This window comes from Mesocricetus auratus, unplaced genomic scaffold (assembly GCF_017639785.1).
Source record: "Mesocricetus auratus isolate SY011 unplaced genomic scaffold, BCM_Maur_2.0 Super-Scaffold_100033, whole genome shotgun sequence".
Taxonomy (NCBI): Eukaryota; Metazoa; Chordata; class Mammalia; order Rodentia; family Cricetidae; genus Mesocricetus; species Mesocricetus auratus.
Window position 1 is genome coordinate 5,102,621 of NW_024429213.1, and position 22,637 is coordinate 5,125,257.

Genomic DNA, 22,637 nt, shown 5'->3' on the forward strand with positions numbered 1-22,637 from the left:
ATATTTTACTTTGGGGAAATATTCTAGGATCTCCTTTGTCATTTGTAGTGGGTCAAACATGGTGACTTAGATAGATTGGGTCAGTATGTTATTAGTTCTATAAAGTACACTTACTTCTTAGAGATGACACAGTGCTATAAGTGATTACCTAAGAGCTTCTAGAGATACTGTAAACTTGCTCCAATCTCTCATTTGTTACACATGATAAGTAAAAAATAACATCAACAGTATTGACCATGTCACACTCCCTTTGAGAGTGTACACAATTGGGTATCCTTAACTATTTGGAGTTTTGTTTTCATCACAACTATAGCTGTAGTCTTATCTTGAGCAATAACACAAGTGACCTGGAACAGTGGCTGATGACAGGAAGGGGATTTTATTTTTCTGTTTGTTATTTAATAGACAGTGAAGTACAGTGTCTTAGAGTTGAATTGGAGGGAAGGAAGAGGGTTTAAAAGTGGATCCAAGGGAGAGGAGTTAGCCAGTGGGCAAACTTAAAAGGGAAGCAGTCAGGAGTCAGTTCTGTTTGGAAAATAATTTTTATTAGTGAGTGTTGACTGAAGGTAAGAGAGGGTCAAATATCAGGTTAAAATATAAAATTGATGGCATAAAGTTTCAACTTTGAATTTTCATATCATTGGAAAAATCAAGGGAAGAGCAAAATAATATTCAGAAATGGGGATGTGAGGTTATTTGACAAAGATTTCTGCTTTTTTTTCTTTTGAACCAATGACTATTAAGTGAGCTCTGTGGTTTTTATAAACACGATTGAAACCTACTCTCATAGGATTTTACCATGTTTTGTTTGAAAGAGTTTAAAATAGTCCACAAAATCTCCATGTTCATCTTGAAATAATAACAGACCTTTCAAAACAGCCATAATCAGGGCAAAAAAATATTGATGTTTTGTTTGCCTGTGTTTTGTTATAGATAATTTTACCGCCATTCCATGCAAGCCTCCTCCTCTTCCAAAAATAGAAAGGAAATACCCACCTTACACTGGCTTTGGGTCTGAAGAGGATTCTTTCCGCTCCTGCGTGGGCCTCAAGCCCACACCTCATCGGAGGAACTTCAAAAAATTCATGGAACTAGACAGGTGCCTGAGGGGCCCTCGATTGTAGTCCTATCTTTCCCAAAGATGTTTGGAATTTGTGGCAAAACTCTGTCACACTGCTTATTTGATTTTGAGCCTAGGGAGATGTTATTGTAACTTTCCAATGGGGTTGATGAATGCATAGGTATTGAAAGCCTCTTCCTTGAGTTCTTAATATTATGTGTTATTTGGAGAACTCTAAAGTCCTGTCACCCCCAGCCTGATGTCTTTCTCTCTCTTGAAGAAATAATGCAGAGGAGGAGTCAGCAGAATTCAAGGGTCAGAGAGGACATGGCTTTGGGTTTGTGGGCCATACGGCCTCCATCACAGACACTCAGATACGCCATTATAGTGTGAAAACTACATGGACAGAATGTAAACACATGTGTAACTGTGTTGCTATAAAACATTTTATGGACATTGACATTTAAATTTTATAAAACTTTTACATATCACAATATTTTAGTCTGATATTATTCTTTTCAACCATGTAAAAGTGTACAAACCATATTTAGCTCAACGGCATACAAACACAGGTAGCCAACTGGATCTGTTTCACAGAATATGGTTTGCTATCCCCTTTTATATAGATATCTGTGGCTTGTTAGTATTTTCAACATGTAATTTTAGAAAATTCGTGTTGCTTTGACTTGAGAGGTTTGGTTTGAGTTCAGTAGGCATAGACTGCTTATATTGCTGAATAGAATTTCAGAAGATAGATTTTTTCCAAAGTATCCCTAATATACAGGAAACTCGGTCTGCTCCTGAATTGTTCATGTAGAATGTGAGCACTGGTTATGGCTACATTTTGGTTCTTCAGGATGAGCAGGCCTTGGAGGAAAAAGTCAGGTAAAAAATTATGGGGAAATGTTGCAGATACTTGAATAGATTAAAACTACAAATTGTGACTCTGTATGTGGGAGATAATGGGTTGGGAGACGCTTGGAGAAAATGATAAAGAGAATATGTGTTAAGACTTAAAGAAGAAAAAGCACCCTGAATTTGGTCAAATTGAATGAGGTCCTGCTGTTGTCAAAATTTTGGAGGAAAGAGAACAAAACATTCTATCTATAAAAATGGTTCAGCTCTCTGCCTGTGAATTGTATGGAATGTGGGAAGGTATGCCTGTGCTGTGACATGATGTCATCTGTCTTTCAAGAAATCGGTGTTTATTTTTAGGAACTATAGAGTTTCATTTCAACTTGAAATTCTCTGCTTCCTTCCCAATGTGTCCTTCCCATACTTGGTAGAACTTTAATTCTGTGCTTACTTGTGGATGTGATGAGAAAGAAATGTTGGGGTGGGACCCAGCAATCTCTTTTCACAGGCACCATGGGGGACCCTGGGGTATCAGCGTTTGACAATAAACTGATTTTTATACATAAGAGGGACATCAGCATGTCCACTTTCTCTTATTGGTAATGCTATTATGGGTAGACTTTGATGGCCTCTTTTTCAGGAACTACTATTCTAAGGCAGCCACCTGGAGGATATAGGCAAGAAGAATGTTCCTATTGTAAAAGAACAGGGAAGTTTTCTTATAACTAAATAGTATGAAATATTATCCAGGTTGTTGCTTCTAAACCCAGGGAAAATAGTTCTTTGTGGATAGTTGACTTAGTTTCTCTGTCTACCATGTAATATTGCCCTCAGGACTCTAACTACAGATAGGATTGTACATGTGACTCATACTCTTGTGGGCTGGAGGGTGAGGATATAGGTACAAATGTCTCTAATTTCATTTCTTTTGTCCACTCCTTGTTTTGTGTCAGGAATATACTTCCTTCAAGCTCCTCCTACACAATGACCTTGTTTCCATGGTAACTGGCACAAACTGGCTGCACAGGACTGATTTACTTTGTTCTTGTATTCACAGTACTCTGCTGATCATACTTCTAACAATAATAGTACTAGTGATAACAAGAAGTTGTAGTTTTCTTTGCCTTAACTCCTTTACAAAATCTGATTTCATTTAACCCTTATAGCAGCCTTAGAAGCAAACAGACTCAGTTCTCACACCTATTTTTGAAATGAGGAAAACAAGACTCTAAGAAGCTCTGCAACTTTTTCAAACTCACAGCTAATTTTTAGTTGAACTAGGAAATGAATCCAGGAAATTTTCACTACTAGAGTTCCCCTCCCCTGTACTTATCCCATGATTTGTGGATTACTCACATTTGTGATTTCTGGGTTTCCCCAGACTAAGAGTTCCTTGAAGAGACTGGTTCTATTGTTTACCTGACAGTTAGAAAAATGCTGGCAAATGTTTCATCCAGTAAGAGAAGGTGCAGATAACTAAGTACAGTGATAGAAAAAAGTTTGCTAATCCTGTTCTTTAAAAAAATAGATATTGTGTAAGTGTTTTGTCTGCATGCATGTATGTTCACCACATTCATGCTTGGTACTTTTGGAAGTAAGAGGGAACTATCAGATCTTCTGGAACTGAAGTTATGGGTGGTTGTGAGCTGCTGTGTAGATGCTGGGAACTGAACCTGGGTCCTCTTCAAAAGCAACAAGTGCTCTTAATTGCTTAGCCATCTCTGCAGTCCCATTAATTCAGTTTTTAATGATGGATCAAAGTAAAAGGAACAGATGGTCTCTTAACAGGAAAGTTACCATCTCATACTTCTGCTATCCTGTCCATATAGATTTCAAAATGTGATGGCCTTCAATATTAATTAACCTTTCACTTGTTTCATATATTGCCCATCTTTTGTTTCCACCAACCCCCTTAATTTTTCTTCCATTACCTAAAAAGCAAAAGATGATCTTCACGTGCTTTGCAGTATGACGACTATGTATCTCTAGAGCAGTGGTTTTCAACTTCTGGGTCACCCTCTTTGGGACTGAAGGACCCTTTCACAGGGGTTATCTAAGACCATCAGAAAACACAAATATTTGTATTACTATTCATAACAGTAGCAAAATTACAGTTATGAAGTAACAATGAAAATAATTTTATGGTTGGGGGCTACCACACATGAGGAACTGTTTTGAAGGATCATAGTATTAGGAAGGTTAAGAACCACCACCTTAGAGCTTTTATCCTTGTTTGTTCGTTGATCTTTTGACTGTTCTTAGTTATAGGTGAGCTTGGGGTGGGATGGGGGGTCAATAAATATGTCTCAAGAACCTGCCGTATGACAAGCATTTACTTAGGTGTTTGTGGTAGATCAGTGAGCAAAGCAGCCATACAAACCCACCTTCCCTCATCAGAATTCATTCTAGTTGAGGGAGCTATGCAAGAAAGCAACGGCACTCAAGTACATCAGTTAGTATAGAGAATGTATTTAGTACTACATTAAAAAAGAAAACATTTGTCTTCCATGCAAAGGATCTAGTTTTCAGTGGTGCTCTGATAGATCGTTTTGAGAGAAAAAAGCAACATAGTCCAAGCATAAGGAAAAGTCAGTGTAAACACTCTGAATGATGTATATGCATGGAGTGTGTAGAAACTCTCCAGGAGACCAGCGTGGATAGAGAAGATAAGGAAAGGGCAGAATGTACATCACAAACATGAGGTAAAAGAAGTAAAATGTGGGGTCACATAAGATTTTGCATGCAGTCATAAGGACTCTTGATATTTAGAAAGATAAGGAAGAAGCATTGGGAGATTTGACCAGAGAACTGACTTGATTGGGTTGGCCTATTGGAAGACTCTGTTTGTGCAGCATTAAGAATGGACTATACAATGATGATAGATTTATGACAACCTATGAGATTGATTCAATAGTCCAAGAGAAAAGTTAACCACATCTGGATGAGTACTGTTGAAGGGATGAAAAGAAATGGCAGATTCTGGAAGGATTTTGAATGTAGAACTAATGGGATTTCCTGGTGGATTAGCTATGAGGTGTGAAAGAAGTCACGAGCTACTGATGTCTTCAAGGTTTAGACCCGAGTAATTGGAATCGTGCCATAGGTAGAATGGGTCTGGGGGCAAGAACACAAGTTCAGTTTGCGAACAAGTTGAGATGGCAAGCAGATATCAAATGAAGATGGGTATGGCATGTATTTGAGTATATTCAGGAGACAGGTCTAAGCCGGAGATGTAACTTTGGAAGTCATCAGCATGTAGTTAGCATTTCACTTCATGATGCCAAATTGTACTAAAGCTTTAAGACGGTTAGATTACCAATGATGAACAGATGTCAAGAAGTACATGAATAAGTCTTGGGACATCCCAAATTAAGAGTTTGGAGAAAAGAGAAGGGATCACTACAGGGGGATGACATGTGGCAAACAAGGAGATAGGAATGATATTAAGCTAAGAAAATGCATAATGCTTTAAGCCAAGTGCATCAAGAGCGTCAGAAAGAAGCTGCTGATTAGCAAAATTAGATACCAAAAGAGGACTAAGGATTGTCATTGTGTAGATGATTGTTAAGTTTTGTAAGAGCAATTTAGGTAACACAGCCCTTTACCAATAGAAGGATTTAAATGAAATGAGGAGGGGCATGAGATATGACTTACTGGCATACTTCAGGCCTTAGGTGCCACCTCCAGCATGGGGAAGACAGCAGGAAAGGACAGTAGGGAGAATTCAATGCAGTGAAGATAGGTAACATTGGGCTGTATGTCAAAAATATTAAGACATGCATCCTAGATCTAGGAATTTACAATTTGTTTTGGGACAATGGAAATAAAGGCAACCAGTTGAGAATACAAGATTGTATAGTGCTAAATTGCTAAATATGACATCATAGTTAATGCAAGAGATATGAGTAGTTGATCATCTTGGAGGGTGGAGACTGTGTCAGAAGTGTTCAGGCATTTGATAATTGGCTTATATGAAGGAAATATTTGAACATACTTAGAAATTATTTACAATTTGCTCTGAGGACCATCTTGTCAACCTCTCCTGATAGCATATTAATAATGCAGTTTTCTGCAAATGTGAGCTCACTCGTGCGCCCATATCTCTGGTGGTGAGATTATGGATTCTGCATATGTAACAAGTTTTATGGGTGACTTTTATGTACAGCAAACTCCATGACTGGCTCAACTTTACTGAGTAGGTTTATATTACCAATTGATGAGATATCCAGAATACTAGAATTAAGGGTGGAGATGAATGGCATGCTTAAGTATTCCCAGTAAATATATGCACTTATAAACTTAAGTTCTAATAAGTTATATTTAAAATAATATTCATTTGGATTTAGATGTTTGAGACATCTATGATATTATGTTGATGTTTTAGACATCTATGACATTATGTGTCTTTTTAAAGAAGGGACTGTTGAATATTTCTTACCTGTGAGTTCAGTTAGGTCCCAGAAAAGGTCATTGATAGTTGATCCAAATAGTCTATAAGAGCCATCTGAAGCCTTGGAACTAGACATTTAGGAAAATCCAAATTATGATCCCACTGGTGGTTTTGCCCAGGTTATCCTGGAATGAGCTTTACAAACTGATGTGCTCTGTCTCACATGAGGCTTCAAGCTGGCAATTCTGCCACTATGCTTTCCCAGCCCACCTTCCAATATAATTCAAGAATGGGGTGGAGAAGAGCACTTTATGCCTCTTAAAATTAGAAATGCTTTGTTGTAGTTTGTGTCATTGTGAACACAAAAAATGGATTTCAGGATGGGAGAATCTGCAAGAGATAGGGAAATGAAGACAGGCATGGTTGATTTTAGCAGACACTTGCAAGGGTAATGGTTTTGATTATCAGAGACCTTCCCAAGGGCTTACCATTTGTTGGAGGGCTGGCTTTCACTGGCTATTAACTGCAGCTGTGCTTTTACTGAGAGACCATAAGTTATTTAGTTCACTGTTCATGCAAGCAGCTTTGGGAACTATTTCTTTTATTTTTGAGATAGGGTCTCACTGTATAGCTCAGTCTGCTTTCACACTCATGAAACCAGCCTTCCCAGTGCTGGGCCTACAGGTATGTGCTACCATTGCTTACCTGAGACAAAGATTTAAATTTGATTTGATTCCATATTTAGCCACCTCTTCATTCATATACTTCTAAGTGTATCACCTCATTTTTATGAGTAGCTTTCTGCAAACATTTAGTGTAATAACATTATAATGTAAAAAGTGTTATAGCAGATAATGGTTAATAAGACAACATTTTCCCATGAAAACAGACATATAATGGCTACATACAATACAAATAATAAGTATATTAAAATGGAGAAATGATCATGATGTTTACAAAGGGAAAAAGTTAATGTTTTCCTTGAAAGGAGTTGAGAATGATCCTAGAGAGATGGAGTTATAGAGAGGGGCATATGTGAGCTCCAAGGCAGAAAAGTCCTGGACTTGAGACAGGAGTCCAGTAGAGTATGTCTGTGTTGGCTCGGGCCATTGTGCTAAGTGTTTATGCCTCTACCTCGCATAACTACTGTGATTGTTGACCAGCTTCATGATCAGAGAAGAGCTGATTAATTGTCTGCTTTGAGCAGGTGTTTATGAATTTTTGGTTGTGTTCATGTTTGAGAGGATTTATGTCTGTATACTCACACATGGAGGCCAGAGATCAACCTTGGTACTTTCCAGGAGCCACCTAGCTTGTTTTTAAGATACGGTCTCTCAGCCGGGTGTTGGTGGCGCACGCCTTTAATCCCAGCACTTGGGAGGCAGAGGCAGGCGGATCTCTGTGAGTTCGAGGCCAGCCTGGTCCACAAAGCTAGTTCCAGGACAGGCTCCAAAACAATACAGAGAAACCCTGTCTCGAAAAACCAAAAAAAAAAAAAAAGATACGGTCTCTCCTTGGCCAAGTGTGTTCCAAAGAACTGCCCTCCCTCCTAGTGCTGTGTGATCTCATGCGTGTATCTCCAGGCCTGATTTTCACTATATTTCCCAGACAAATAAATAACAGCAAAGTTTTAATCTACTGAGAAAAATCCTTCAGTGTTTAGATTTAGAACCTTAGTAGTAAGATGTTTTGTCTGTTTAGAAAAGCATAAACTTCTATATTAAAGCCTTGCTACACCTTTTGCAATATATGTGATGTGTAGAGGATCACTCGTATAATGCTCTAACTCTCATGTCTCTTTTATTCAGCTATGGAAACATAAGTAACATACTCCGGTATTTTGGAAAACTAATCACAGACAAATGTGCTGATGTGGACAGGATGTTCGTTATTGCATTTTATCTCAGTGATGACACACTTTCAGTGTTTGAACCTATAGAGAGGAATTCAGGTAAGAAGGTTATCTTGCTCAGCATTTTCCTCCAAAAACTTAGCTGTCTTTTCCTTTTGAAATTAGGGAGTATAATCTGATTTTGTAGCCTAGAAGATCTAAGTTGATAATTTTCTAACCAATAAATTTCTTGTTGTAACAATGCCTTAACCATGAACCCAAATATATAAAATGAACAACTGTGGTCATTTCCGCAGGGAAATCCCCTTTGCCACTATTGCGTCTTTTTTCTGAGGCACTCCTATGGAAGGAAACTCGGGGCTTCAAAGTCATGGTTTGACTACCACTACTGTGAGTCACACTCACAGCTGGAGAACCAAGAGAGTGTTCTTTTGTCCCCCTTACAAAATCTTTGCCTGATTGAGAAAAGGATACAAGATATACAAATTTAATCTTCAGAATCCATCTTTCTGTGGTACTTCTGTTTGTTCTGGCTATTGCCAAAGTCCTGCCTCCAGGCCTGTGGAATGTTCTCCAGTGTGTTGATCTCATGCCTATTGCCGAGGACAACCATTGACTTACAAATTTGGAAATGCCGGGCTCTGTTTTTTGTTTCAACATGTTTATAGCTTTTATCTGTGTTGAAGACATGTTCGAGAAGAATAACAAGCTCCACTGGCTCTTTGGAAGAAAATGAGCAAAAACTTTGGTTTGTACTACTTGTCAATTTACATGTTGTGAATATCATGATCAAGACCAGTGTCAAGAAACCAACAAGTTTTTAAAAGTGCCATGCAAAAGTCTGAAAATGTAACAGTCAGGTCATATACCTGAGCTTCTTCAGCCACTTAGCATGCTGATGAATAATGAATAATTTGTACAACTAAGTCAGGCCCCAGTGTGATTTGAATAATAGAAAAATCTTAAAATATGATACTAAATAAGGATGAGCATATGCTGTGCTCCGAATGATCACAAATATCAATTCTGTACACTTAGAAATTTGCAGCATTTGTAGAATAGAAGGCTTACAAATCACTGAGGACTGACTATCATCCTTCAGTTTCATGACAGGTTAGGTCCTCTAAAAAGATGCGAATTCAGAAACAGGGTTAGTGTGGAAGACATTTGTTTAAATGACAACAACAAAAATAAGCAAACAAAACAACAGCAAAAGCATGGAAGGAGCCAGAGGAAGCCCAGAGAAGCGTCGGACTCAGCGAATTCTCTCTCTCCTATTTCCTCAGTGAATTCTCTCTCCTACTTCCTCAGTGAATTCTCTCTCTCTCCTACTTCCTCAGTGAATTCTCTCTCTCCTACTTCCTCCCACCCCTACTGCTCCCTCAGTCTCTTCTCCCTTTTTCCCTTTCTCCATAGCCTCACTCTACAGCTCGGGCAGGGACTAAAACTCATTATTTCCTGCTTCAGCTTCCAGAATGTTAGAATTATACATGACTAACGCCACATTGGCTATAGTAGTTTCTCACTCCTATGAAGGACGGAGGAAAGGGAGAAAGTGGTAGGTCTTAGACCTTAGCGGACTTTTAAGGAATTTCTGACAGACATACACATCCAAAGCTGCCAATTGTCTATGCAGAAATGGACCAGTCTCAGTGTTCCCACCTTGAACTTTCATTTGTTAGCAGCAGCCTGTAGCAGCTAGGGCTTTCCTATGGTAATATTCTCCATAGAAGGAGGTGACATGAGAGTAAATTTTCACGGCTTCCCCCACATACACATCCTAAAATTCTAATTTTACCAGTACCACCTCTAGAAGTTTGGAGAGCTTAAAGAAGACTTCAAGGGTGTGCAATAGGCAACTGGCAAAGTCAGTATGGAATGCGGCTCAATTTGGCTCCAAAGCCTGTGTCCTTTGCCTACTTCTCCTGTCTGGTCTCATCTACTCTACGTTATAGTCGTAAGTCTGTAGATTTCATTTCCATATCAGAAGATGCTGGAGTGTCCTGTTCAAATCCGCTTTCTGTTTCCCAAGAAGTCAAAAAAAGAAAATAAACAAGCATCAGGTAGTTATATCCAGAAGAGAACAGACAAAACGGGGAGAATTCTGGAAAGTAAGCAATATGAAAGCATCACTAAAAGAAGCAAAGATGTTTTGCTGCAGTGTGAGGGGGAAACTCCAGGGGACCGCATACTTACTTTCTAACACTTAAATATTCAGACCTTGTCTTAGAAGTCATGTATTTTGCTCTTATTCTAAATGCCAGTTTAAGTATGAGGCAGATCTGTGGAAATAAAGTAAAGCATGTGTTTCCTTCATCCCTTAGAGAAAAGGAACTTGCTGGTATCCCACAGTTACAGTTTGCTGTAGGGCATATACAGATCATCCTTGCTAAATGTATTCTTGAATTAGGGAGAAAGATAGAAAGGAAAAATTTGGGATACCATATTACTTTTTTCTTTAACCCAGGAAGTCCTTGTGACTTAAAAGCCTACCAAGTAATGGGTTCTTTTTCATACATGCATGTAATATATTTTGATAATATCCATTTTCTCTTATAACTCCTCTCTTTAGTTTAATATCCTTTCCTCCTAGGTTTAACTTTGAGTGTGATTTATTTGGCTACACAATTTGCAGGAAGTCTAGTTCCTGCAAATGACACAATTTCATTCCTTATGGTTAAATAAAACTCCAGTGTGTATATGAGATGCATTTTATTCACCCATTCATCCATTGATGACTTCCTGTGGCTGATTCCATTACTTGGCCACTGTGACATACATGAGTGAATAGCTATCTTTGTAGTAATCTTCCTTTGAGCCTTGAAGATCTATACTCAGGCTTCTTATACAACTGGTTGATGTGCAAGTTCTATTTTTAATTTCTTGTATTATGATTTCTGCAGTCATTGCACTAATTCACATTCTCTCCAATGGTGTTTAAGAGTTTACCTGAGAAAAAATTCTGTTTCTGTGCCCACTGCCCTATTCTTCCCTACCACAATGTGCAACATGGCTTTACAGATAATTTGTGCAGTCTGTGTTGGAAGAGAAAATAACTAGAGGCAAATTGTGGTTCTTGTAAGAACAAAGCAACTCATGGACGTTTTTTTTCATGTTTCTTTAGGGAATGCTGGTGGGATGTTCTTGAAAAGAAGTCGTGTGAAAAAGCCTGGACAAGAAGTCTTTAAAAGTGAATTTTCAGAATACATCAAGGCTGAGGAACTCTATGTTGGAGCCACAGTGAATGTGAATGGCTACCTGTTTCTTCTGCTTAATGCTGATGAGTACACCTTAAAGTACATGGAGGATAACCCAGACAAGGTGAATGTACTATGTATAGAAGGCTCTCCACATTCTGCAGTGTGTGTTTTCCTTCCTTTAGGGCATTTTCTTCTGCATCTTGCCATTGGTTTACATTGCACATTCACACATGTTTGCATGAAAAATGGATCTGTGTGACTTGGCCACAGGTCCCATCACAGAGGCCTGGCCCCTGTCTCCTCTATTTACACGCTTAGCACAACACTACCCAGCATCACAGATTCCAGACACCAGAGGGAGGCAAGGCCAGGGCTGAATCAAGTTTCCTTTTTTTTTTTGCTGACACCCACAATGTTTTTAGAAGACAGTGAAATAACTATAGGAAAGGAAGAAAATCTGACGGTACACACTGTGCCATCCAATTAATTGGCATAGGGCAGCAAAGGAGACTATGATTGGAACAGACAAGAACCCCAAGGGAACTGAGTAGTTGCTGAGGTTGCTGGTCCCTTCATCAGTGACACCTGAGGCTGAAATTAGACTAGAAGGAGAAATTTGCTGCAGTGAACCCAGAGAAGTGTCTCCTTGTTGTGCTTTATTTCTTGAATTAATTTTACGTTTTGGGGACATGGGTAGCCAGATAGCTTAGGCTGGCTTTGAACTCACTGTCCTCATGCTTTTCTCTTCCCTGAGTGTTGAGATTACTGGTATGTACCACCACACCCAGCCTCTGTTTCTTTCTTTAATTGAAAATGCTGCAATGACAAATGGTTGCTGTTACTAAAAATGCTATGCTGAAAATATTGTTCAGTAAAAGTACCATGGTTAAAATCTCAGATCTTAATTGTGGACTTACTTGTTTAGCATATAAACTATTTGTACTTGGAATTCATTGCTTATAATTTTGAAAAAGAAATCTGTCTGGAAATTTCTATTTTAAAGTTAATTAAATAAATATGCACTATTTATACTCACATGGTTCATACTTAATGTCCTTTATAAAGAAAATGCTTAAGGTTGAGTTGCTATGTCTCAAGACAGAGTTAGACCCATGATGGGTATATTAGAAGAAAGACCTCTGTAGGATGAAAGGAGAAGGATCAAACACGGGATGCTTGGTACCTTTAGAGTGCTATGCACACCAGGTCTCATACATGGGAAATGAGAAGGCAAGGAAGGAGGATTGGGGAGGAAGAAATTTAACTAGTTAGTATTGGGCTGGAGAAATGGCTTAGAGGTTAAGAGCGTTGACTTTTCTTCCAGAGTTCAATTCCCAGCAACCACAAGGTGGCCCATAACCATCTGTAATGAGATCTGAGGCCTTCTTCTGGCATGCAGGCATACATGAAGGCAGAACACTGGATGCATAATAAATAAATCTTAAACAAAAACATAGTTAGTTCAGTTTGGAAAAGTCTTAGTGAGGCAGATGCGGACCCCAGAGCAGCCTGCTTATCAGAGAAGTTCAGCCATGCAGAGTTCAGCCATGCAGCAGTGACAGTTCAAGGCGAGTGGTTCACAGTGCTCCTCTGGGTATCTCGTTTGAGTGTAGAAGCTTCCATCATCACTACACCACCAAATCTACAAAACTATACTATATGGCAACTCTAAACTAAGGTGAGAAGCATGGTGATTAAGCAGTTAGGTTTCCAGAGACCACCAGGCCTGGTTTGCAAACTGGGCTCCACACTAATATGTGACAGGCTTTTGTTATGTATGATCTCTGAGCTTCAGTCTCCTTTTCTTTGAAATAAGCGTAACAATAGTGCTGGTTTGATAAAGTTGCTGCAGAGGTTAAATGTGATAATTTGTGTGAGGGACTTAGCCCTGTAGGACCCATGGCAAGCTTAGTCATTGTAACTGTTCTAAGCCAAGGTTATGGTTCTGAACAGAACCTCTCCTTTAATGTAAAACATACAGTTTTTAACTTAGAATTGCTTGCCATAAGATTTTTGGCTTCACTGTCATGCTAAAGCGATATCCTTTCTAGTAGAAACTTTAAAATTCTGAGCTTTGATCCCCTTCCACCCCCGGTTAGTAAGTACTGTATAGTCCAATCTCCTTATGTGACATTGGACATCAGCAGTGAACTGCAGACCTCAATCAGCACTGTGATCATGAAGAGAAGTGCTCTAGCGTGCTCTATTGCTAAGCTTGAGATGTTCTGTAAATTAGGTGCAACTGGTACATTTTCAACTTACAGCAAATTCATTAACACACAAATTGCTGTAAATTGAGGATTATCTGTATATATTAAACAATGCGTGTGTCTTTTGCTTTGTTTTGTTTGTAGTGATAGGAATTAAACCCAGGACCTTGAACATGTTAGACGAGTTATATTCCATTCAGTAACACATCCAGTCAAAACATAGTATATAGTTTTAAGGTATAAAGGGCTTTTCTTCTTTTAGTATGGAAAGCAGGATAAGACACCTGGTATCAGTATCTCAAGTGAAAACTGCATTAGTTAAAAAACAAGGACATTGTAAGGTGATAAGGATTAATACACTTCTTATTACCAATCTCAGCAGTCTTTTCAAAGGAGCTAATAGATGTTATCTATCATGGAAATACATGAAAGGAAATGCAAAAAAGGAAAGGGGCTCAGTAGGTGCCAAACCACCTGGATCATTTGATGGTAGAATAGAGGTAGCTTTATACTAAAATAGCATCAGTGTTTTTATTCTAAAATTTCATCTTCTCACTTTTGATCTCTTGGATGTAATTATTTACAACCTTATACTTTACTGTATTAAATAAGAAGTATTCTTTCTAAGTTAAAAGAAATCTAATCACAAAGTAGGAGACAGAAACAGTGGGCTGCCCAGATAACAAATGTATGTGGATTACAGTGCTTTTGTAGAATTTTGACACCCAGCTTTGCTATGATCAGTGCTTTGCCTGGTGGGCAGCAATTCCAAGGGGGTCCATCCTAATGATCTAGAGAAAGTACATTTAGCCAACTCTAAATCTTTATTCTCTCCATCAGGATCTGCTAAACTATCAGGGCTCTGTGTAAGAGTTGTAAGGCTAATATTGTTTGGTAAGCTTTTCTATCTTCTATCCCTTAAGTTCATTTGTTTGAGATCTAGGACCTATATTGATGTCCGTCTTTGTTCTAAACCTTTCATTCAAAAGATAACAAAGCTAGTCATTTCTTCTGCAGATTTGTTTCTAGGTAAAGTCATGTATAGCTTACTTTGGGTTCACCATGTAGACTTGTTGGTCCCCATTACCCTCCTAAGTACAAGGAATAAGAAATTGCAGAATTCTCAGCCCTAAATGGAACATACATACCACATTCCTTTCTCAAAGTTCAGGGATCATTGTGGGAGAGGGAGGCAGAAAGATTGTATGAGCCAGTTGGAGGCAGTGGATGACTGAGAACTAGTGTCGTCCAGGCACAACAGAGCAGCTGCACAGATAGCATGCACAGGCCTGTGCAAGCCCAAGGCAGACCAAATTCCAGCACGGAAGGTAGAGTTGGGCATGAAATCCCAGCACTAGCCCTGGAGCTATTGATAATTGTTAGCTGCTAAGAGAAGGAGAACCAGTTTTCTTTAAGAGCGTAGTCTCTAGGTAAGTCAACCACACTCCAGTGTAAAGCCACACATCCGACTCACCAGTTGGTCTTAATGGGTTAACAAAAAGAAAAAGAACACAGTTGGGTAAGTAGGGAAGACAGGAGAACTTAAGAAGAATTGGGGAAGAGGTGAATGTGATTAAACCACAGTCTATGAAATTCTCAAAGAACTGATAATAAGAATGACGATGATGGTGATGATGATGATGATGTCCTCCTGAAGTCTCATGCATATGTCTTGTTTTTACTCCTTCAAGTTTCCATATAGCAACTTGGAACTTGCCGTACAAAAGCTGCAACAAGAAAAATCTAAATTAAGAGAGATCACCCAGGTATTTTCAGCTGCTGACCCTAATCACACAAAGGTGGTACCTTATAATACATTCAGGTAAGCCATATTCTTCTGGCATTAATCTGTTTTCCCAAAGAATAGAAAAAACCATCTCATTCCTAGTACTTCTCAATCAGTTGGTTACATGAATATTATTAGGAATTGGCATTTCTTTGCCTTTGTTCTACTTTGTATTCAAGGTTTGGCTATGATGTTCTAATAAATTTTATGTAATACGATGTTTAGAGGTAAGAATGGAGACAAAAGCCAATTTCTGATAATCAGAGAAAAGGTCATATGTATACTTCAGTGTGTCTGTATGTTCGTGTGCATCTGCACTCTGAAAGGCAAAAGAAAGGAATCAAAGACTTTGTCTCAATTCTCAGTTTTCCCATTATGTTATATAAATAGTGAGAAGCATCATATGAAATCATGAGCAATATTTTTCTCAAAGGTAAAGCTAAATTCTGGGACTTCTCAGCAGTTGACCTAGGCAAATTCCTAAAGAACAGAAACAGGGAAATTCGAGTTCAAGGTCTAGTACAATTGAGAGACCCTTTTGCTTAAAAATGCAGTGAGCGTAGTATTTAGGGGGATGAAGGACAAAGGGAACTTTCTCTTTAGCCTGAGAATTCTGGCTTCTGAAAAGAATAGTGGCTAAAAGCTATATAGTATATTGGGCTTGATGCAGTTGAGGTGTAGGTTGGGAAATGAAGATGGGAGCTCGAGTAAAGTGGCAATGGTGACTTTCCAAATTTGTATTTACAGTTGCCTGTTGGCATCCCTAGCTGGTAGCCTGGAGCCCATAATGAGGCCTCATGTTTTCCAGGAGATCATTTTGTTACAGTGAAGCTCTTTTGTGTCTTCAAAGTGTTCTTTTTGAGAGGAGCTGACGGAAGATGTACTTTTATTGTTTAGAATTGCCAAATTTCTGGGACCAGTAAGAATTTACAGTTCTTTGTTATTATGCATCATCATGTACATATGTTTGTGATGTTCTGGAATAGAAGTGGAGACAGGGTAAACAGCAAAGATAATTACTCAGACCATGAACTAACAGGAACTACTGGGGGAGGAACCAAGAAATTTCCATCATAAGTGAGGGAGTGGTTTTGTTTTATTATTTTGTGTCCTTTTGCAAAAGCATTGGTCATCCCAGCACTCTCACAAAGACTATTGGAAATATGATAGCAATTTTACAGGGCCTTTTGGGAAGCACTTTGACCAGGGATGATATCCAAGGAAGAAAAATTGGTCTGCAAATGGAGGCCTCACCTTAATTGTAGATGTAATAAAGACACATCACACTGTATGACTAGAAGATGACCACCAGGCACTGTGTGTGGGCTTACAGAAAACAAACAAACAAACAAACATGAAACCAACCTCTGTGTCCCAGAAATTCCATATCATGAAACCCAGCCTCAGGTACCACTGGACTGGAAAATCTTCACCAGTGGCTTGCCTTGATTGTAGCCAACAGGGCCTTGAGTGATGGGAGTGTTTCTATTTCCACTCCATCACTTCTTTCTCTCTAGCCCTGTCTTTTGGCCCCACTACATACCTTTCAGTTTTACAAACACATCAAGCTCTTCCATGCTTCCAAGCCTATACACACAGTTCTCTCTGCCTGGAAGGCCCTTACCACTATCCCTTCCAGGGAAAATTCTAGGACATTTTATTACCGGAGTATTTGTTTCTGTCTGACAACCCTAAGTAAATACTCCCTGTTATTCTTAGACCTTTGTTTATATTTCTTCGCAGCATATTAACACAGTTTGTAATTGTTTTACTTAGAGACTTGTTTACTTGGAGGAGTGATGATGTGTGTGTACTTGGGTGTTTTTTTCCTCTAATAGAAAATGTAAACTTTCTAAGTGTAAGAACCTTGAAAACCTTGAAGATCTTGTACACTGCAGTATCTCTGGGCTTCTAGTTCTAAGCTGAATGTGGACATAGTCACTGAATCAAATGAGCCACTAGGATTATTTCTGCATGCTCTAGTTTGGAGGCTGCTGCATGATCCTTATATTTGTCACTTTTCCATCGCTACAGCGTCATACCTGATGCTGAGTAATATATGAAGAAAAGAAATTTAGCTCCCCATTTTTGAGGTTCAAGGTCACAGCCTCAGTATCAGCTTTACTCTTTGATGTGTCGGAGGGCATTGTGGTAGGGATGCATGTAAGACAATAGAGAAGCTGGTCTTCTTTGTAAGAAACAACCCCCTTAAAAGAGCTCATGAGAAATCTGTGAAAACCATATTCATCTCTTCCTCAGACAGTATCATCAATGACCTAACCACCTCCTATTAGGCCTCATCTCTTAAAGATTCTTATTACCTCTCACATCACTGCACTTGGAAAAGGACCAAACTTCCAACATGGAAAAAAATTGCATCTAACCAATGACAGTTTCCAAATTAAGTATAGACTGGGAGTCAAGATGTTCTGGTACATGTTGTATCTTTATACTAGACACTGAGTTCATGAGCTGGGAAGTCTCCATCATTCCTTGGGTTACAGTAATTGGCTATCAGTACTTGGTCTCTGTACGTCTTTATCAGTCTATTCTTTTGCTTCCCACATCTTGGCCTGGGCAATAACAAAGAAACTCCATAGCCAGTCATTTTCATATCACATCTTAATTTATTGTTTTGCTTCATGCTTTTACTAGCTAGTTTTTTTTATGTGTGTATGTATTTGTATGTATTCAGGATCCTCTCTCTTTTAGTTAACCTCATGGAGAATAGGACATTTGCTTTCTTGCCTTCTATTTTAGCCATGTCATTTGTTGAGCAGATAATAATGAGTTCATAAATGGTAAGTGGCTGCCTTTTAGGTTCTGACATATAGACGTTTCAGCTCACATCTCTATATTAATTCCTCAAACTTATTGTTCTCTTGAAGTATAGAGACCTGGAAATAGTATCTTTGGACCCTCTCCCTATTGGATGCCCCTTAGACAGCTGCAGATACCTTTCTTAAATATCACTCTGTGTGTGTGTGTGTGTGTGTGTGTGTGTGTGTGTGTGTGTGCACGCACGCGCGCACATGTTTGTATGAGTTTATATGTACCATGTGAATGTAGGAGCTTGTGGAAGCCAGAAGAGGGCTTCCCATAGAACTGTACCTACAGGTAGTTGTAAGCTGGCTTGTGGTTACTGGGAACTGAACCCAGGTCTTCTATAACAGCAGTAAGCATTCCTAACCACTACGTCACTAAAACACCTTGACCTCATTATTTTTCTCCAGTTAAATTGCACCTGAGGACTTATGTGTTTTAGGACTAGGGAGGGACCTACCTGCCTTCTTGTGTAATTTCTCCATCTAATCCATGTGTTTCCCACCTATCTTTGAGATTGCATTTCTCACCTCTAGAAAGGTGCCCTACTATCTATCTGAAATCCCACCATTGCTGTTAAGCTTTCCTCCATCATCCTGAAGTTTGGAGAACTGAGAACGTGATCTTCCATTTTTTTTCACCACTATACTAATGAGGAGTGATCTTCCATTTAAAAGTTTCATCCTGTGAAGTTTTCCTGAGTGATTCTCTTAAAATCTAATGAGATTGTTCCTCCCTTTAAAGCCTGCTGAACTCCCTATTGTGTCTGGGACAAATCCTAGCCACTCATTGTGTCATATGAGTTTGGTTACAGACTGTTCCTTGCTTACCACTTTATTTCCAACTTGTTAGCATAAACTTCTCTAGAAGCCACTACTTACTGAGTACTTACTGTGGGCTAATAGGTGTGCTGAAATGTTTTCAATTTACTTTATACTGGGAGGTAGGTCCCTGTTGTTCCTTATTGACTTTCCTCCCTCCACAAATGTTTGCTGAATACTTTAATGAGTGATTCCATTTCTCTATCAAGGTTAAGCCTAAAGCTTGCTGAAGACAGATAAATAAGTGACATCATGGAAGGGCCATCTGTCTCCAGCTTTTTGAAGACAGGGAAAGCTAGTCCTAGCCCTCACCAGAGAAGCAACCTCCTTATACCTCTGCTTATATCCATACTTTAGTCTCTAAGGCTCTTTCTGTGCTTTGACATTCTGAAACTCTTACATTGTAGGTTTATAATGAATTTGTCAAATGTTCTCTTATCTGGCTCATGCATGGAAATGGTAGAACAGAGTAGAGACTTCTAGGCTTCACATATGTGCCCCCAGTACTCTGGCATATATGCCTACCTGCTATGTACTTGGGACCTTAGAGCCCATACCTGTTATGTTGTCTAAGTTTCTTTTCTTCTTCCCAAGAACACCTTGGGTTAAGGAGCTAATAAAGTATACCCTGCACCATGGTTGATTGTAGACTCAGTTTGAGGCCTCCTTGAAAATTTGTCTCAGTATGTATGTGATGGCATGTGGGTACAGGTCAAGAAGTCATAGGTAATAATTCTCTTTTAAATATTTTTCTTTTGAATTTAGTTTATTTTACATGTACAGGTATTTTGCCTGCATGTATGTATGTGCAGTATATGTGTGACTCATGGTGTTCTCTCTCTCTCTCTCTCTCTCTCTCTCACTCTCTCTCCTTAAAGTGGTAGAAATTTCTCTTTTTTCCTATGGAAATCATCAATTTTGCCTCTACACTTGACCTATTTCTCTGTGATCCTTTTTCTCTGAGAGAATCACTTGTAAGAGCTACTGATTGTAGCCAGAGAGAGTACAGAGAGCTATTCTTAGAGGGGGCACAAATACCAGCAGGAAGTAGAGCCAGATCTAGGCTTAGCAGGCATAGGATTTCATGTACTTAAGAACGCAAGCAGGGTGAACCCTTTCAGAGTGGCCTTAATACTCCCAAGCACAGATGGCAGCACATGTAAGAGCTTTGAACCAGGGAAGGTACAGCTCATCTGTCCTGGTCACTTCTCTGAGTCTTGTGCTAGCCATTGGAGATGACATGACACCTGATCCTTTGTAGCTGTATAGATTTCTGATAGTGTGCATGCTACTGTTTTCTTACTACTTACATGAAAGCTCTCAAAGTGCAGGGTCTATGCCAGTTCCTCCCGTGTCTTTCCAGATCCCTTTAGAAACTGGCATATGAGGCCTCAAAAAAATACAGTAAATTATTCCACTGCTCTCCCTCCCTTAGATTCCTGCTGTTGATTGAAAGGCCAATAGTTCTTTTGTGGAACACTGTATAATAAAATTCTTCTGAGATTTAGAGCCTTGAGTAAATGTTCTCACTTATAAAACTATAATTTATCCTGCAGGAGGTAGTGTGCTATAAATAGATGAGACCGCTGATTTTGGAGTTGGCAGACCCAGATCCAAATCTAAGCTCTTTAATTTACAAGTCTGGTGGCCTTGAGTACATTACTGAATATTTTTTCATCTCTAAAATAGGTATATCAGTACCCACTTGTGATTAGTGATAGATTTGTTGCTGCTTGTAAAGTCCTTATTGTAGAACACCAACTATTGCATGATGGGTATTCAACACAGTGAAAACCTTCATTCTCATAATTGCAACCTGTTGTTCTGATAGTGGCAGTAATCCATAAACTGTATAATGTTTTTGGTATTTCAGTAAACTGTCCTTTTATTCATGATGGCCTCATTCAAAACATTCTTAAATGAGGTTGAAATGGAAATTTTAGAAAATCGTGAGTCCATGAAGGTAGAAAACAATGAACAACATCATTTGTGAATGTAAGATGGGAACATTATTTCTCCTTTTTCTTTTTAAAACAAACTTATTTTACATACAAATCCCAGTTCCCTCTCCCTCCTGTTTTCCCATTCCCTCCCCACCTTCTCTCCACCCCATCTCCCATCCACTCCTCAGAGAGGGTGAGATCTCCCATGGGGGATCATCAAAGTCTGTCACTTGAGGCAGGACCAAGACCCGCCCCCTTGTATCTAGACTGAGCCCATAAGGAATGGGCTCCAAAAAGCCAGTTCATACACTAGGGATAAATACTGGTTTCTCTGCTAGTGACCCCACAAACTACCCAAGCCACCTAACTGTCACCCACATTCAGAGGGCCTAGTTCATTATTATAGTCTCCTCTTGTAATGTCTTTCACTTCAAGGAAATGGATTGTAAATGCAGTGCTTTGAGACTGGCAATGACTTCATCCTGATTTTCTAAGACAGTTATCTCTCCCTTTATTTGCTTTTGCTCTATTTTTATTTGGACTAATTTGATTACATTAGTTTTGGTTTGTTTTGTTGCTTTGGGATGTGTGTGTGTTGTGTTTAAATGGTGTGTGTGGTACTTGAGCACATGTGCATGTGTGCATGCCCTTTTGTGTGCAAAAACCAGAAGACAACATTGGATGGCCTCCTCTAACACCTCCCCTCCTTATTTATTTATGTATTTATTTATTTAAAATTTGTTTTTTGGGGGGAGATTCTTTTACTGAACCTGGAGCTAGGCTGGAAGACAGCAAGTTGCAAAATCCTCTGGTCTCTACCTTCCACAGAACTGGAGTTATGGGCATGGGAGCAGCTACATCTGGCATTTTTGATAGGCACTGGGAATTTGAACTCAGGTCCTTATGCATGCATAGAAAGCACTCTTATCCCTTGAGCATCACTCTTTTCCCCTTTGAGATATGGTCTTTCTGTGGAACTCAGGGTAAGCCTTGGCTTCATGATCTTTCTGCCCTGCTCTGCCCCCAAGGGCCAAGATAACGGACATGTGCCACTATGACCAGCTACTTGCTCTTGATTTTTTATTGTGAATTGATATCTTTTAAGGAAGCCACTACTCTGTGCATGTAAACACTAGCTGTTTTGAATTAGGTAGTTTGTCCTTAATTTATAGCATATCTTTAAGATGAGGACCTCCCATGCATTTTTGAAAATAGCATTCAAACCTTCCTGAAAGTATTAAATGTAAGTGTAACAGGGTAGAAAGAATGCTGGCCTGGGAAATGAAAAGTTGAAGATCTTTGATTTAATTCTGTCATTGCCTGATAGTATTGTTTGTATTGGGGAGGGTTTATTTTTATGAAACAAACTCCTCTCTGGCCAGTTAAACAGAAAGAGATTTTATTAAAAAAAGATCCTGGGTGGTTCATAATATCTTCAGAAAGGCTGGAGAAACAAGCTTGGCGCTAAATTTTAGGAACAGTGCCCAGTACTAAGCTTTAGAACTTGTCTGATGGGAAAATGACCTCTGTTACTACTGACACCACCCACAAGTCATTGCCACACTTCGAGTTCCTGCCAAGAAGTAGATTGTGCCACACTACCTTCAGTTCTTCGCCAGTTCCAAGAATCAGCCCCGTCTAACATCAAGTGTGGCTTTCACTGAGCTGGCCTCTCATGTTACTCTGCAGCAAATACT

At 39.2% G+C, this 22,637-nt stretch overlaps 1 protein-coding gene across 2 annotated transcripts in view; it reads left to right on the top strand.

The window, feature by feature from the left end:
* The window catches only part of Efhc2 (EF-hand domain containing 2), a 157,025-nt gene that overhangs the window by 79,085 nt on the left and 55,303 nt on the right, over nt 1–22,637 (top strand). For both annotated transcript variants that reach the window (XM_040733737.1, XM_021233242.1), the window contains exons 8-11: nt 934–1,099; nt 8,114–8,256; nt 11,282–11,478; nt 15,259–15,389. In XM_040733737.1, the coding sequence (XP_040589671.1) occupies nt 934–1,099; nt 8,114–8,256; nt 11,282–11,478; nt 15,259–15,389 (637 nt within the window). The remainder of the gene's footprint in view (nt 1–933; nt 1,100–8,113; nt 8,257–11,281; nt 11,479–15,258; nt 15,390–22,637) is intronic.